Source organism: Caloenas nicobarica, chromosome 17 (genome assembly GCF_036013445.1).
Source record: "Caloenas nicobarica isolate bCalNic1 chromosome 17, bCalNic1.hap1, whole genome shotgun sequence".
Taxonomy (NCBI): Eukaryota; Metazoa; Chordata; class Aves; order Columbiformes; family Columbidae; genus Caloenas; species Caloenas nicobarica.
In genome coordinates, this window is record NC_088261.1 from 7016447 (window position 1) to 7030657 (window position 14211).

Below are 14211 nucleotides of genomic sequence, written 5' to 3' on the forward strand. Positions count from 1 at the left end.
TTCCTGTCAGTGGTTTGAAATGGAATTTTCTTGATGAACTGGTGCTTTCGTGATTTATTGACAATCCTAATGTTCAGCAGATGGTCGATTGGGCACTGCAGTGTTGCTTAACCTCTTGTCTTTTATATGTAAGCTCCATGTGCTAATTGAGAAATCCTCTAACTTATTGCACCAGGAAGAGCATTTGGTAAGTAGAATTCTGTTCCATTTTGCAGCCCCTAGCAATGAAAGTGTAAATAAAACAATTTTAAGCTCTTCTGAATATGCAATATGCCCAGTCCATCTCAGTGATGTGGCAAGTTCCAAAAACCACTTGACTCATTTGCTTTGGTGCAAAAGAACAGAAGTAGTGGAACAGTGGCTATTTTTCTCATAGTAAATTTTACCTAGGCAGACTTAGAAACCAGTAATAATGAATTTCTCCCTTCAGAGGTACCTTTATTATGGGTAGGAGATTGTTCATGAAAGAACAATAAAGCCTGGTCTTTCACCCGTTGGCCATTACCCTTGTTTTACAGGTGAGGCACACACTGGAAGGATGTTTTTTTGCCAAAGATCTTTTGAAAGTCTACGGACAAAGACAAGAACAGAACTCAGGAACTGTAGCCCAGGTTATACATGTAAGCAGACTACCTCTCACTGCCATAATCCAGGATCAGTGTAGTTTCTAAAATGGGCTGAAGTTTCATGTATTTGGACTTCTAGGAACTGGACATGTTCTGCCTATGTGGAATATTGCATGAATACTTCCTGCGTGGGAGTCAGAAGATGTTGCAGCCAAAGTAGAACAGGCTTCTGCTGTTTTAGCAACTAATGAAAATGGTTTCCTTTTGCATCAGTGTTGTTGGCACCACAGTCCCACAGAACTGACAGGAAGTAACAAGCCAGTTATTTTCTGTTTCCATCTTAGTTTTTGTAGAAGAAGAACTTGAGGGCAAGGTGTCAAATTCTGCCCTCATCAGGAGGGGCAGAAATTACATGAAAAAGCTTTAGCGTCTTCATGACATTCACCCCTACCTACATTTTCTGTTGTTCCAGCAAAACCTTGCACTCAGTGCACTTCAGTCATACAGGACAACTGGAATGAGAAGGCTCCTGACAGACACAAAATTGATATAAAAAAAAAATCTCACCCCTTACTCAGAAGCTCTATACATATTCCTGTAACCACAATGTTTTTCTAGTATAGGTAGGCGATTCCCAATTGTATCTACCAGTAATTATCTCCCTTAAAAATATTGGTGGACACAGCTAGAAGCAAAATTGGGCCTTTTCTTGCATGAATCTTGCTGAAGATGTCGTGGAGAGGGCTTTACCACTTCTTGCTGTATATTCCTGTAACATTTGAAACAATTGCATGGTCATCCAGACCAGTCCCTCCCAGCAAGGTGGGCAGTTTGACCGGGCTTTGGGGACGAGTAAAACCTCATGCAATGCAAGAGTCTGCATGACCATTTTGTCCACGTCATGGCTAATTCACCAGAAGCTGAGATTTCCTGTACAAACATAGTTCTGGCCTCTGTTTCACATAATGGCTCTTTTCTCCCCAGAATGTGTTTTTCTTCATAGGTGTATGACCACTGCTTCTAGGATGGGGTTATAGATACGCAATGGGAGGTCATGGAGGTAGAGGATTTTCAGTGGCACAGCAGAAAAGATGATTTATGAGCTTCTGCTTTAGGTTCTTATGCGGATCCAAGCAAGTGACAGCACTTCTCAGCAAGGAAAGGAGCTGATTATGGGAGAGGGCTGCAAAATGGATGTTTCACTTACAGACTTTATTTGGAAATTACTTGAGCAGTGGTTCTGGAAAATGCTCTTGTATGCTACAAACACACATGCAAAGTCTAATACTACCTTGTATGAGCTCTACAAAATCACATACCCAACCAAATGAGTACTGACTGTTCCAATAACACGAGCTGAAGTCACTCAGGCATCAGATGTCAGATGGTGCTTATGGTTTTTGCACTCTTTAAAGATTTCAGATTGAGACTGAAGACCAGATAAAATGGCATACAGGCTTACCTTTAGCCTTCAATCTAGAGAGCTTTATTTTTCCTCATGCAAGCTGGTAGGCAAAAACTTAAGGATAGTGCTCTTGAAAGATGAGGTCACATTTTTCCATCAAAGCACGCACATTTTTTGTTGGGTCCTTTTTAATCTGTTACTGCCTAGTTACGTGACTTCAAATGCAGCTCTGTGGCACCTTAGGCTGATGGAAGTCTGGCCTGAGCAGTCCCACGTTATCCCCCTCCCCTGGCTGCACCCCCTCCATCCCTCAGGTCAGCACTAGAGCTCACACACACACATCAGGTACTAAGAAGAAACCTCCCTGCTCTTTAGTCACACCAGCTGCCTAATTTTCTTGCCTTTCTGCAACTGTCAGGGCCCTGAGTGCACTAATAGGCCTTAATGGCCTTGACGAGTCTTACCTGGAGTGCCCACCCACGCTTGCTGCCTGTGGGCCCAAGAGCCTCACATAAGCTCAGCCCAGGGCCTTTAAGCCCTTTTTGAACTACATTCTTGGACCTTCACTGCTCCTTGGGCCTTCCATATCACTGTGGACCTGTCTAGCAATCACTGAAGCGCATATGACTCTAATAACTGTCACTGGATGTAACTCTGACCTGCAGCTTGGCTTTTCAGCTTGATCTTGGACCTACCTCATCATGGACTTGCCTGATGATCTGGACTCTTGAACCTGACTACCATCTTTGGGCTCATCTTGCTTGGATATTGGTGAGGCTCCTTTCCTGCTGGCCATGTTTCCGTGTTTCCTCAGGGAACAGCTGGCCCTTGCAGCTCCCCAACAGCTGCAGATGGGGAAGGAGCATGGAGCTGTGGGGAGGATGGAAAATAGGACCACCTTAGTGCAGACTAGGTTGAGCTAGGCTTTGTCTAGATTAACGATTTATTTTGGAGCACTGCAGTTTTGAAGCAAATCACTTGATTGCCTCTCCTTACCTTTAGCAACCTAGGTGCCTTTTTTGGAGGAAGATAAACCAGAAGTGCTGCTTGAAATTCAGCCCAAATTCCCTCTGTTCCTGATGGAGACAGACCAAGGTGCAGGCTGTGAGGTCCTCCAGCAGCTACCAAATGCTCAAACACCACCAGAGTGGTTTCAACCACACAGAGCTCTCCTGTTTCTCTGAAGTGGTTTGTGGGCTATGTAAAGCCCCAAGTTCCATGTGACCCTATGTGTTTGCCTTCAGGTTTTTGCACTTCTGCTGCTCCTTCCTCATTGGTGCACTTTTTGTTCAAAATCCGTTTCTCCCCTTTTTTTTTCCTGTCTGTTGCCCCTCAGGATCCTGGACCATCACGCAAAAGAATTTGAAGCTGTAACCCTCCCCTTCTATAGGGGGGAAGGACAGATGTTCAGATAAATATGAAAATATTACAGGCTTGCTCTTAGGATCTTTATCAATCTTGATTTCATTTCAATTCCCTTTTTCATTTGGGGACATAGAGCCGTGCTTATGGGTTTTGGATGCAGATTCAAATAACTAAAGGGAACAAAGAGCTGAGGTTAACTCCACAAAAACAGCTTCTCACCAAGCATCATTAAGATGATCAGATGGGAACTGAACTTGCATGAACCCTGGCAGTTGCTCTTTAGTGTCAGCCTTTCACAAACAATTACTATTTGGATGGGAAAAAACAAAGAAACTGTAGAATTGATAATGTGTTTTATTAACTCTTAAACATTTAATCCTCTAAACCTTTCTGAAACCTTGTGAAGCCTTTGAAATATACTGTCATAAAAGGCAGAGAAAGGTTCTCATGAGTTTCCCCAGCTTGTTGTTCTGCTTGGAGGCAGGATTGTTGTCAGAAATGTTTGTGTGACCTGTCTAAAGTTTCTAGGTAGCCTCAAGTCCAAAGCTTGCCTGATATTAATGCATTTTTTCCCTTACCATCTAGCCTAAATCTTTCTGTCTGCAAATTAAGCCAATTTAATCCTTTGCATCCTCTTCGTAATGAATGTTAGCACACTGGAAGACTGTTTGGTTTTCTTTTTTCAACATTCTTTTTCCAACTTTTCCTCTCAGCAATCTTCGACACTTCTACTTCTTCCTGCTCTCTTTACGATTACCTTAAATTTGTGCATATGTTTCTTAAAACATGGCACGCCAACTTGGACTCAAAATTCCAGCACCAGCCAGAATGCAATAATTATTTCAGGGGTTGGTTATCTGTGAAAAAACAAACAAACCAAAAAACCCCCCTGTGATTCAGCAGCGGTGAAGGTTATATGTGTTTCTAGGCAATGCGGGGAAAAGTTTATTCCAGACCTCTCTCTCTTAGTAACTGCTTGCTTCTGATCCTCCTGTAGCCTGTTCTACCTGTCCCAGAAATATTCCTAGATCAGATTCCCCTCTGCCTCTGTTAGCTTGGGAATATGCCAGCATGGGTTATCTAAGGACATACCTTGAATTTTCACTAAAAAGGTGCAGATTATCTGAAGTATGAGTTTTCTACGTGAAAATACAATGCAAATAGTGTTTAACATTTTCATTAATTATCTGGATGACGGGACTGAGTACAACAAATCCATTCTCTTCCCAGTGGTGTGTATTGACATGTCCATGAGAGACAATGGGCACAAACTGCAATGCAGGAAGTTCCACTTAAACTTTTTCAATGTGATGGTGGTCAAATATTGGAACAGGTTCCCAGATAGGTCGTGGAGTTTCCACTGCTGGAAGTATCTTGGACACTACTGGATATGGTCCTGGGAGACTTGTTCTAGCTGATGCTGATCTGAGCAGGCGGTTTCGTCTCGACTGTCTCCACAAGTGCCTTCCAACTTCAATAAACCTGTGATGCTGTGATGTTACATACAGCAGTGTTGTTAACACCGCCCCAATGACTCTTGTCTTTTACTGGGTTGACATACGATCAACTGTGCTGCACTTTGAACCTCAGATCCTTTCCTGAGCAACTACAACCTAAGCAGTTACTCTCAGAATTTTACCAGTGCCTTTCTTCTAACATGTAACAGTCTGCACTGATCTTTAATTCCTTCTTGTGGATTTTCTATCTCCCCTGCAATTTAAGGCTGTTCTGAATTCTATCCCTGTCCTCCAAACTCCAGCCAAGTTGCCTTAGCTTACTGTCCATCACCCACAAATTTTGTATGTGTTCTCTCTTTTGCTCTCCAAACGGTTAATATTGAACAGTATCTGACCTTAGGGCAGTCTCCTCCTTCTCTTCCTTCTCCCTTGTCATCCTTGAAATACCTTCTGATTTTAGCTGTGATAATTCACGTTGGACGTGTTTTCTAACTGTACTCTAGGTCACTGGTCTTCAACCTGCCTGTTGGCAAATATACAGAAGTTTTTCACCTGTGGGGCTTGCTTCATTTCCTCATCAGTCTGTTTAAATTCAGGTGGACATCAGCAGGATGTTACCCATGAACCACAGCCAACCATATCTCTTTAAGTTGTCCTGTGGTAGTCTTTATACCTAATGAGAAGGGATTTCTCACTACGAATGGGGGAAAACCAACATCAGCAAAGCTGGTTTATACACAAGAGCAAATCCACTTACATTCCCAAACGCAAGCCCATGGCTTGTACCAGAAAAGACTCCAACTCCCACAGCTCTGATTGCATGGCTGGGGTTCACAGCTTGCTGAGGAACACTTGTGCCATGTTGATTCTGTGCAGAACCATCCGTACAGCTGCAGCATCAGACGTCCCTTTTCTTTCAACAGGCTATTAAGCCCTTTTCCAAACTCAAGACTTGCGAAAGCATAAGAGGGGTTTCACATTGGAGGACCTACACTTTGGATCCTTGAAGCACATGTTTTCTGACGTGCAAACCTGGAAATTTTTGTTAGAGTTATATAACTTCTCTACAGTGATGGAAGGGAGAGAGGTCCTTGAATAGGCATTTCAAGGCACTTAAGTTCATCTCTCCTCTGATTCAGCCTCTGCAAGCATCTGTCCGGCTCTGCTGATTATTACAAAGCAGGACCCTAGGAATGCTAACTCAGGTATTTAAGCTCAAGCACGGCAATACCTCCTTGAGTCCTTATCTGGGGAGATGTTGCCATTTGTTACTGTTCCTTTCACTCTAAATGATTGTTAAATGTGCCGTTAGATCTGAGGAACATAATTTTTTTCTGCGAAACACACAAGCAAGCTCAGTGTTGGGTCAGCTGCTTCAGCAGGAATACAAAGCTCAGATGCTAGGCCTGGCAGGAATTTTTTGTCACAATGATTAGAAGAAAGTTGCTGCCCTTTCATGGGGTAAGAAACCTTATGTGCGCAAGTGAAGGGAGATCCAAACAGCCAGAGGACTGAAGGAAAAAAATTAAGGTACAAACCGCGTTGGCTTAGGCCACATAGCAATGGATAGAGAGAACCAGCCAAGTCTTCTGTTGACCCAGTAGCCACTGGCCACATCGGCTTTCCAGATGCTGATCCTGCAAAACTTGTATATTCAGGTGACTCCCAACAAATCTCCTGATAGGCTTGGTCAGGTGTTTGCTGCAGGTGTTACAGCTTCTCTTTTCATTACTGAGAACATAAAAGAAACAAACAAACAAACACACACCTCTGAAGAAGAAGGGTGGTTATTTGGATAGCTGTGGAAGCTGCTCACCAGGCTGGAGCAGCGGCCAGTTTGTATGTACCTGCACAGCACAGATCAACTGCAGCCCATCCCACTCCATTAGCTTTTTTATTTCGACTTTGCACGGGTTTTGGCCTACTGCGTGACCTGTGCTGAAAAATGGTGTTGCTCAGTGTGTCACAGGCTCACATAGTTCAAAAACGATGTTGTTTTGTATAAAGCAGGAGAGAACGGCAGGTAACTTTACTTCTCCTACTTGTCCCTTTAAGTTTTGGAAGCTGCAAGTTCTACCCCAGCTGTGATGAATATAAAGTTCATTACTAGAGAGTGGGGGGGGTGTGCTGCTTCTAACAGGCCAGAAAAAGATAAATCTCAATGAATTTACGGGTAAGTTACTGCCTTCAAGCTAATATGTAAAAAGGATGTGGTTTAAATAGCAGCCAGAAAGTTATTTGTGGAGCAGGAATTAGCTAGTTTCAGCAGGGATCTGTGCCCTCCCAACTGGGCTGAGTGCATAAAGGCTGTGACAGAATTTAATGCTTGGAAAAATAATACTGGTGTGAATCAAGTGCTGAAGCAGTACACGTATCCATATTTTGTCTGGAATTGCAAAAAGCCTTAAGGAAATATCAGTGATTTCTTTTGAAATTGGTGTTACAGTTCACCCAAGTTTGTACAAACAGCAGCACACCGGTAATGCTGAAATACTACTTGCTGCCCTGTCTTTCCTGGAAAAGATGGCAAAGTTTAGTTTTTGTTCCTGGGCTAAACACTTATGAGCGTGCTAACTAGAGTTGTGGTGAACCCCTGGGCCTCCCGCGGCCGGGCTGCTGCCGTGGCTGGGCTGGCACTGGGAGCCGAGCTTTCCCTCAGCCGTGAGGTGAAACATGGTGGCTGCAGCCGCCTGCTCTGCAAGGGCGGGTTTGCCCTTCCTGGGCAGTGCCCTGAGCCCAGGTCTGCTGTTGAGTGCTGACACCTGGAACCTTCCCACACCTGTGTGGGGCTGGGAGGGTGGCTCGGAGTGCTCCTCAGCCCCACAGGTGTGGGGGATTAACACTGATGGGCTCTACTCTGCTCCCCCAGGAACCACCAAGGGCAGGAGGAGAAGCTGTTGGGCCCAGTCGCGGCGGCTGCTCTGCACCCACACACAGCCAACGTGGACGGGAGGCCTCCGCATGCCAAGGTAAGCCAGTGCTTTTTTGTGTTTGTTGTTTTGTTTTCCAAGCAGCATATTAATAAGGGTGTTTGGGGCCTCGGATCAACCCTAGGCTTGTGCCTGGGGAAATAGTTCTTTGGGGGAGGTGGGACAGGAAGGTTGTGGGGGTTTTGTTGTTTTGTTTTGTCTTACCTTGGCTGTGAATGACTTTCAGGGCCCTGTTTAGTCAGCTGTGTCTGATTATATAAAGTAACCCCCTGGCTTTTCATATAATGTATAAAGCTTATCACCTTTTTCCAGCCACTACAACACAGTGTGCTTACTAAAGCACCCCTCAGTCGCTGAAAAAACAACTGCTTGCTTTTAGTATTAAAGATCTCCTGTGTTTTGTGACTCTGTGTGTGCATCAAGCTGCTTTCAGTTTATCCCCAGGACCAAGGTGTTGGGCAGCATGTTCTTCCCAGCAAGGTCCGGCCGGGTTGTCTGTCCGTGTACCTGGGTGACAGAGAAAACAACAACAACAACCACCCTTTTTTTTTTTTTCCCCCTAGATGGTTCCTTCTAGTTATGTTTTAACAGCAAGGTAAAAAGCAGTGGAGAAAAATGGAGTGGAGTGCTTTGAAACCCTTCTGTCACTGATTCTCCATGTTAGAAGTGGGAGGAAAATAAGAGACCTTGGCCAGTTTAACTGCTGTGGGTATTAGTGGCATCTAATTGAAATGCTGAAGCAAGGAATAAGGTTTTTGGTGCTTTCTTTGTAGTCAGTCTAGTAAGAGGTGGCCCAGAGGACACTTGAGACCTCTGAAGTTAGGAACTGGGCCTGAACTGGCTCGTGGAGGAGATACCTCTGCTCTCATGACCGCTGTGTTAGCCGGTGGCTAAATTCACCAATGGATTTGGATAATTTGAATGCATCCAGTTATTCAAAATTCTTCTTCTTCCAGTGCCCCCAGGGCAGCCCCTGTGGCTCCTCTTGGGCTGGAAAGATGCAGACAGGGATTTGGGAGCAGCTCATGGAGAAGCAGTGGGGTTGAAGCAGAGCTTCAGCTGCCTTTCACAAAGATGAGAGCAGATGTTTCCAATAAAACTTTTGACTCCTTAGATGTGGGTGCCTGGCTGATAACAAACAACACAAGCAGGCTCTGTGCAATCAGGCAAGTAACGAAGGCTGGTGTGGATTCTCTTATGTCTAATAAGCACTTGACTTCGGTGGGGCTCTGAAGTGCAATTTCATCCTTTCCCCAGCTGCCTATCCTGAGAAACCCACAGGAACTTCATATCTTTGAAACCTCTCCCACTCTGTCAGGCTTGGCTGAAGTTTGCATGTGGTTATTAGAGCAGAGGACAGGCAAGTGCATGTTTTATAATTCTATACCCCCCCCCAGTGTGCTTTTTAATGTGTGTGCATATATACTGCCGCTCCTGAATCAATTTGATGTTGAATCCTCTGTTTAGTTTAATTTAACTGGCAGAGATGGGAACTTGGAGGCTTTCTTTGCTTTTTCTTCTGAGTTGCTTCCGTCTACTGTTTTATGAATATTCCATTGCTCAATAATGGGAGGTGGAAAATGAAATCCCAAGATCATCTTTTAAAGGCTGTTAATGACCGTGAATGTAACCAATATAGCTAATAACAGTCCAGGCAGAGATGTAAGACCATTCTCTGAAAAAGGGCCAACATAGCTTTCTGATTATCCCTTCTAGAGAGGGATCTGGATATTAAGGGATAAGTCATGCTAAGTATTTCCTTTTTAGACTCCTTATTCATTTATGCCTACTGTTTATGTCATCTTTAAAGGTGTTGTTTAGCCTGGTTTTAATTACTGTAAAACAAATCAGTCTTTTAAAAAACAGCTCTTGCATCCGTGGAGATGTTGACAAAGCCCTTTTGATTAAAAGGACAATGTTTTTCTTCTTTAAGAAACATTCTGTAACAAAAGTAAGAATTATTCTTAATTTGAAATGTGAGAGTGAGGAACGAGGACTCCAGAAAGCTCTACTTGGTTGGAGGAGTAGCGTGAGTCCAGTTTTCTTATACTCTTCCGAGTTAAACTTAGACAATTGGAGGCTCAACAGTGAAGTACCATGTCGCATGTCCCAGCATGGTATTACTAGGAAAAAAAGTATTGTTTCCTTTCCATAAACCTAAAAGCAGCAGGGGGGGAATTAACCCTCGAGCAATGAAAAGATAAGGAAGTATTGGGCAGGGAGAGAAACAAAGCCCTTTAGGCCGATGAGCCTGTTGCCTCCAGGTTTATCTCAGCCACACCTCTCTCCTTTGTCACTGTGTTCTTCAGTCTCCTCCTCCAGTCTTGCTGCCTCTTAACCTCATTAATACTTTGCTTTGATGGTCTTAAATTCTTGAGAATTTATTCCAGATGTTTGTTACTTTGAGTGAAGTAGATTTCCCAAATTTCCTGTTTACTCTTAATGTCTTTTGTCTTTTTCTTCTTTGAAATTATGACAATTTTTTTAATCTCTTAGCAATCCAAACATGTTAGTTCACTGTTCCACCCCCTCTTCCTCCTAGCATCTCCTAAAGTTTGGGGTGTTTTTCTTAGAATGGATGCTCCTTTTTGTTGTCTTCTTGTGAGGCAATCTTGACTTGTTTCACCTTCCTTAATTTTGTACACATGAAACTCTGAGCTCTGAAGTTTTTTTGGTGTGTTTAGTTTTTTTTGTTTTCCAGTGGGTGTGTGCACACACAGGATAGGAAGAAAATTATGGAAATAAATAATCCTACTTTTTGACATACTCCAGACCAGATGTTCTTCAAACATGGGTTTGCCAATGTTGCTTTTTCCATCATTTTCTGTGGATGAATTACCTGGAGAGCTTTGGGTAGACATAGTGGGCTGGTATCGCAAAAATTGGGGCTGTTCTTAAGGGCATTGGCGCAATTCCCGACAGCGTGAGCGCAGTTGGAGCGGCGTGGCTGACCTGGGAATGGCTGTTGGAAGTTCCCGTTATAGTAATAAAAACGTGTCCACTTTAAAGTGGTTGAATGGCTTTAATTATTGTGTTGTTTTCTTTAAAAATAAAACTGAAAACAAAACAAACCTTCAAGTGAACCAGTTCTTCAAGTACAAAAGCTGTGCCTAGACCAGGCCTTAGGCCTCAATCTTGCAAACACTTTCACAGGTGCTTAGCTTTACCACTATGAGTAATCCTATTGATTTTAAATGGCACTACTCAGGCAATAAAGAGTGGATTTGTATGATCTGGGGCTTACCGTGGGGTATATCAGAAGTCACTCTTCTGAAATTAATGACTACGCAAGTGTGAGAAGAGTGTCCAGCCCAGGATTTACTTAAAATTAATAGTACTTTTGCTTGTAGGCTTCCTTTGAAGTATTTAGCTGTCTCGTCTGCTCTTTTGAGTGCTATACCTTGAAGGCCGTCCACTTTTTGACTGGTGACTTTTGTTTCAATGTCCTTCAAAATAAATTTTCATGTAGTTCTTGGTGTACTGCAGTTTTCTATCTCTTGGCCGACTTGTAACCTTCCATCGGGGCTATTCCACATGTCGGTGCCTTTACAATGTCATTTTCTGGTGCCTAACACTGGGTGAACTCATGCTGCAGGTTCCCAGCCTCTGTGTCTCTCTTTTCTATCCAGTTTCCTATTTTCATGAAACTTGTGGCAACATGACAGCTCTGAAACTCCTGTCGCTATCAAATTGAGCTGAAAGCAACCAACTCATTCAAAAGTTATTAGAGATGCATGCTCATGCACACCATGATCATATATGCATTATTTTTGAGGGAAGTCAGGCAGAGAAAATAAAAAGTGATTTGATTAGCGATAGATGCATTCTAATGTTTCATGAGCTTGAAAAAATGACTTTGCTATATGGCTGGTCTTACAAATACGCTTTACCCCCAACTCATTGCTTGCCCTCCCTTGACAAAAATGGGCATAAGGCTACTCTTTTTTTTGTGCAAAATATAGATGGACAAGCCTTTTTGGAAGTTACTGAAGGAAAACTCCCCTTTCAGTATTTTAACAATATAAGTAGGCTTGGCACTAGGGCTGAGAGATGTGTGCCAGCTGCCGACACGGTGAGTCATTTCTGCTCAGGTGTTTGCTGAAGAAGGAAACCTTTGAGTTCTGCTTAGTTAGAGAAATATTTAGGGGAAACAGCCCTGTTGTGTTAAAGCACCAGGAATCTGACATCATCTCCAACCCTGTCCCAGCTGGCTGGGCAGCAGATCATTAAAAGGAAAGGATATTTTACTCACTCCAGCCTCTTTTCCCCTTTAAAAGGGCAACCCCTTGCATTTTAATTTTAAGAATTTCAAAATAAATGAGAAGAAAACCCAAATAAGAAGAGAACATCCAACTTCAGCTGGAGGATGTAGAGGGGGAATGTTCAATGTTTTATTCCAGACAGCTGAAGTACCGGCGTGTTGCACATCATTACGTGTTACAGCTCCAACTATTGAATAGTAAATGCTGTTAATGCGGTTGTGCTATGACACTGGTGTAGCAGATGTGACAGCCTTGGCTGGCACGAACCTAAATCACAGGTTTTGCAGAAATGGTGGCAGACTTTCTATTGAGCTCTGCAGGAGCTGATCAGCACCGATTCAGTTGAATCATCCTGTCTGACATGCTGCAGGATGCACTGAGGAATCAAGGGTGGGGATGTAGATCACCAGGTGAAGATTAAGAGGGCCAAAGTCTGTCACTGGCTTAATGAACTCTTGAATAAGTTGCTTTGCACTTGCTCGTCTCATTCTCTTTGGATTAGTCCTTGCACTCTGTTAGGATTCTTGGCACCAAACAGGTGGGTGCTTTGTGGAAGGAGTCTTCAAGACCACAGGAATTACAAGGTAGATGGTGATAACTTGCATTGTTGCTTCTTGGGCTGTGTGGAATCGCCTCATTCAAACCCAGTTTGGATGTTAAGTTCACAAGACAAACGTCAAAAATCCAAGCTTTGGGAATGGGTGTAGGAAAGCAGCATCTACTCTGATGCTGTTTCTTTAGGCTGTACTGCCAGTCTCATTCTCCTGCCTGTTTTCAGGAGGTCTGTGGTGCTTTGGAAAGGGATCAAGGTTAACAGCTGCTTTTTCTCCCTCCTTCAGGTTGCAAGGCCAGACTGCTGGGTGCACTTTCCCCAGTAAAGAGCTGGGGCTCCTGGGTGTTGGACAGCCCGAGGGGCTGCCGCCGCTGGCCTTACTCCTTCAAGTATTGTTCTTGGGGCACTGCCACTGCTACTGCCAGAACTTGAGGCTCCAGCTCAGCTCCTGCTGATGCTGTTGCTGGCTCGGGTGACTCTTTTGCAGCTTTCTGGTCAGACAGTTGTTAGCTGCAACCTTGGGTGTGGAAGATTGGTCACTACTTGTCTTAATTTCTTTTCTCCTTTTTGTCTTCATTTGCTATTCACCATTTTGGAGAAGAGTAAAAAGGGAGACAAAGTGGGTAGAAATAACGTGAACTCTAGGAATGATCCAAAAGGCTTTTTAATTCAATCGCAGTCTTTGATTAGATTAGGACTGAGTTATGTGTCCACATGAAGCTGAACCAATGAATTTGGGTTTGAAGGCACCAATATTTTGTGAAGAGAGATAGTGAAACTGGACCTCAGGATAGAAAAACTTCTTTGTCAGGTTGTCAGAGCTACACAGCTGTTCTTGATTTTTTCACTATTCACTTAGAAGAGGAGTGTTGAACTCATTTTTACCAGGGACCACATCAGCCTCGCGGTTGCCTTCAAAGGGCCAGATGTAATTTTAGGATTGTATAAATGTAACTACTACTACATTTATCCAGCCCTAAAGTTACATTCGGCCCTTTGAAGGCAACCACGAGGCTGTGCCCCCCCGTGAAAATGAGTTTGATGCTCCTGACCTACAAAACAGTCCATCACTTTTCCATCTCCAAGATGCCCCTCAGGTTCTATCTGCAAGGAATAGCATCAGCCTACATCTTCCACACAGGACCTTCCTCTATCCTGTGTCATTTGGCAAAACAACACAGTAGCATCTTTAATGAAAAAAATGTTGGTTACAAAATACCCATAATGGGCCTTTAAACACATTGAATTTGGTAATATTTTTCTTTATAACTCTTGTGTCTAGAAGCCCCAGCTGTGATCAGGGCCTTGTTGTGTGAGATGTTATGCAAATGCATATTTTGTACAAACAGGATGATGCAATCACTTGGAAAACTTTGTAATCAAAGCAGAAAAAGGGCAAAAGGGGAAAGAAAAACACATGAAGTGGCTTCTTTGGGGTCATTGGCAAAGGCAGGAATAGCAGCGGGTCTGTGGGGTCCCAGGCTGGTGCTGACCCCCCATGGCACCCTGTCTCTTCTGAAACACCCATGTACTTTCCCAGCACGCCCCAGCCTCTCTTAAACTCTGTTGCAGAGCTGGAACACTAAGTGGGTTCGGCTAATTCAACATAACTTTCATTTGTCGAGCTGCTTTCTTATCCAGAGCCATGTGGCTGCTCTGTATTGCTGAGATCC

The 14211-nt window shown here is 43.6% G+C and overlaps 1 protein-coding gene across 18 annotated transcripts in view; it reads left to right on the plus strand.

Annotated features, from left to right (window-relative positions):
• Positions 1-14: 14 nt before the first annotated feature.
• LOC135995844 (uncharacterized) overlaps positions 15-14211 on the plus strand; it is a 94565-nt gene continuing 80368 nt past the window's right edge. For 14 of the 18 annotated variants that reach the window (XM_065647425.1, XM_065647436.1, XM_065647437.1 and 11 more), the window contains exons 1-3: positions 15-187; positions 519-2742; positions 7663-7762. In XM_065647425.1, the coding sequence (XP_065503497.1) occupies positions 2686-2742; positions 7663-7762 (157 nt within the window). In that variant the 5' untranslated portion in view covers positions 15-187; positions 519-2685. Of the gene's footprint in view, positions 188-518; positions 2743-7662; positions 7763-8837; positions 8890-8980; positions 9084-14211 lie in introns of all 18 variants that reach the window. The other 4 variants (XM_065647434.1, XM_065647427.1, XM_065647433.1 and 1 more) reach the window with 4 other exon arrangements.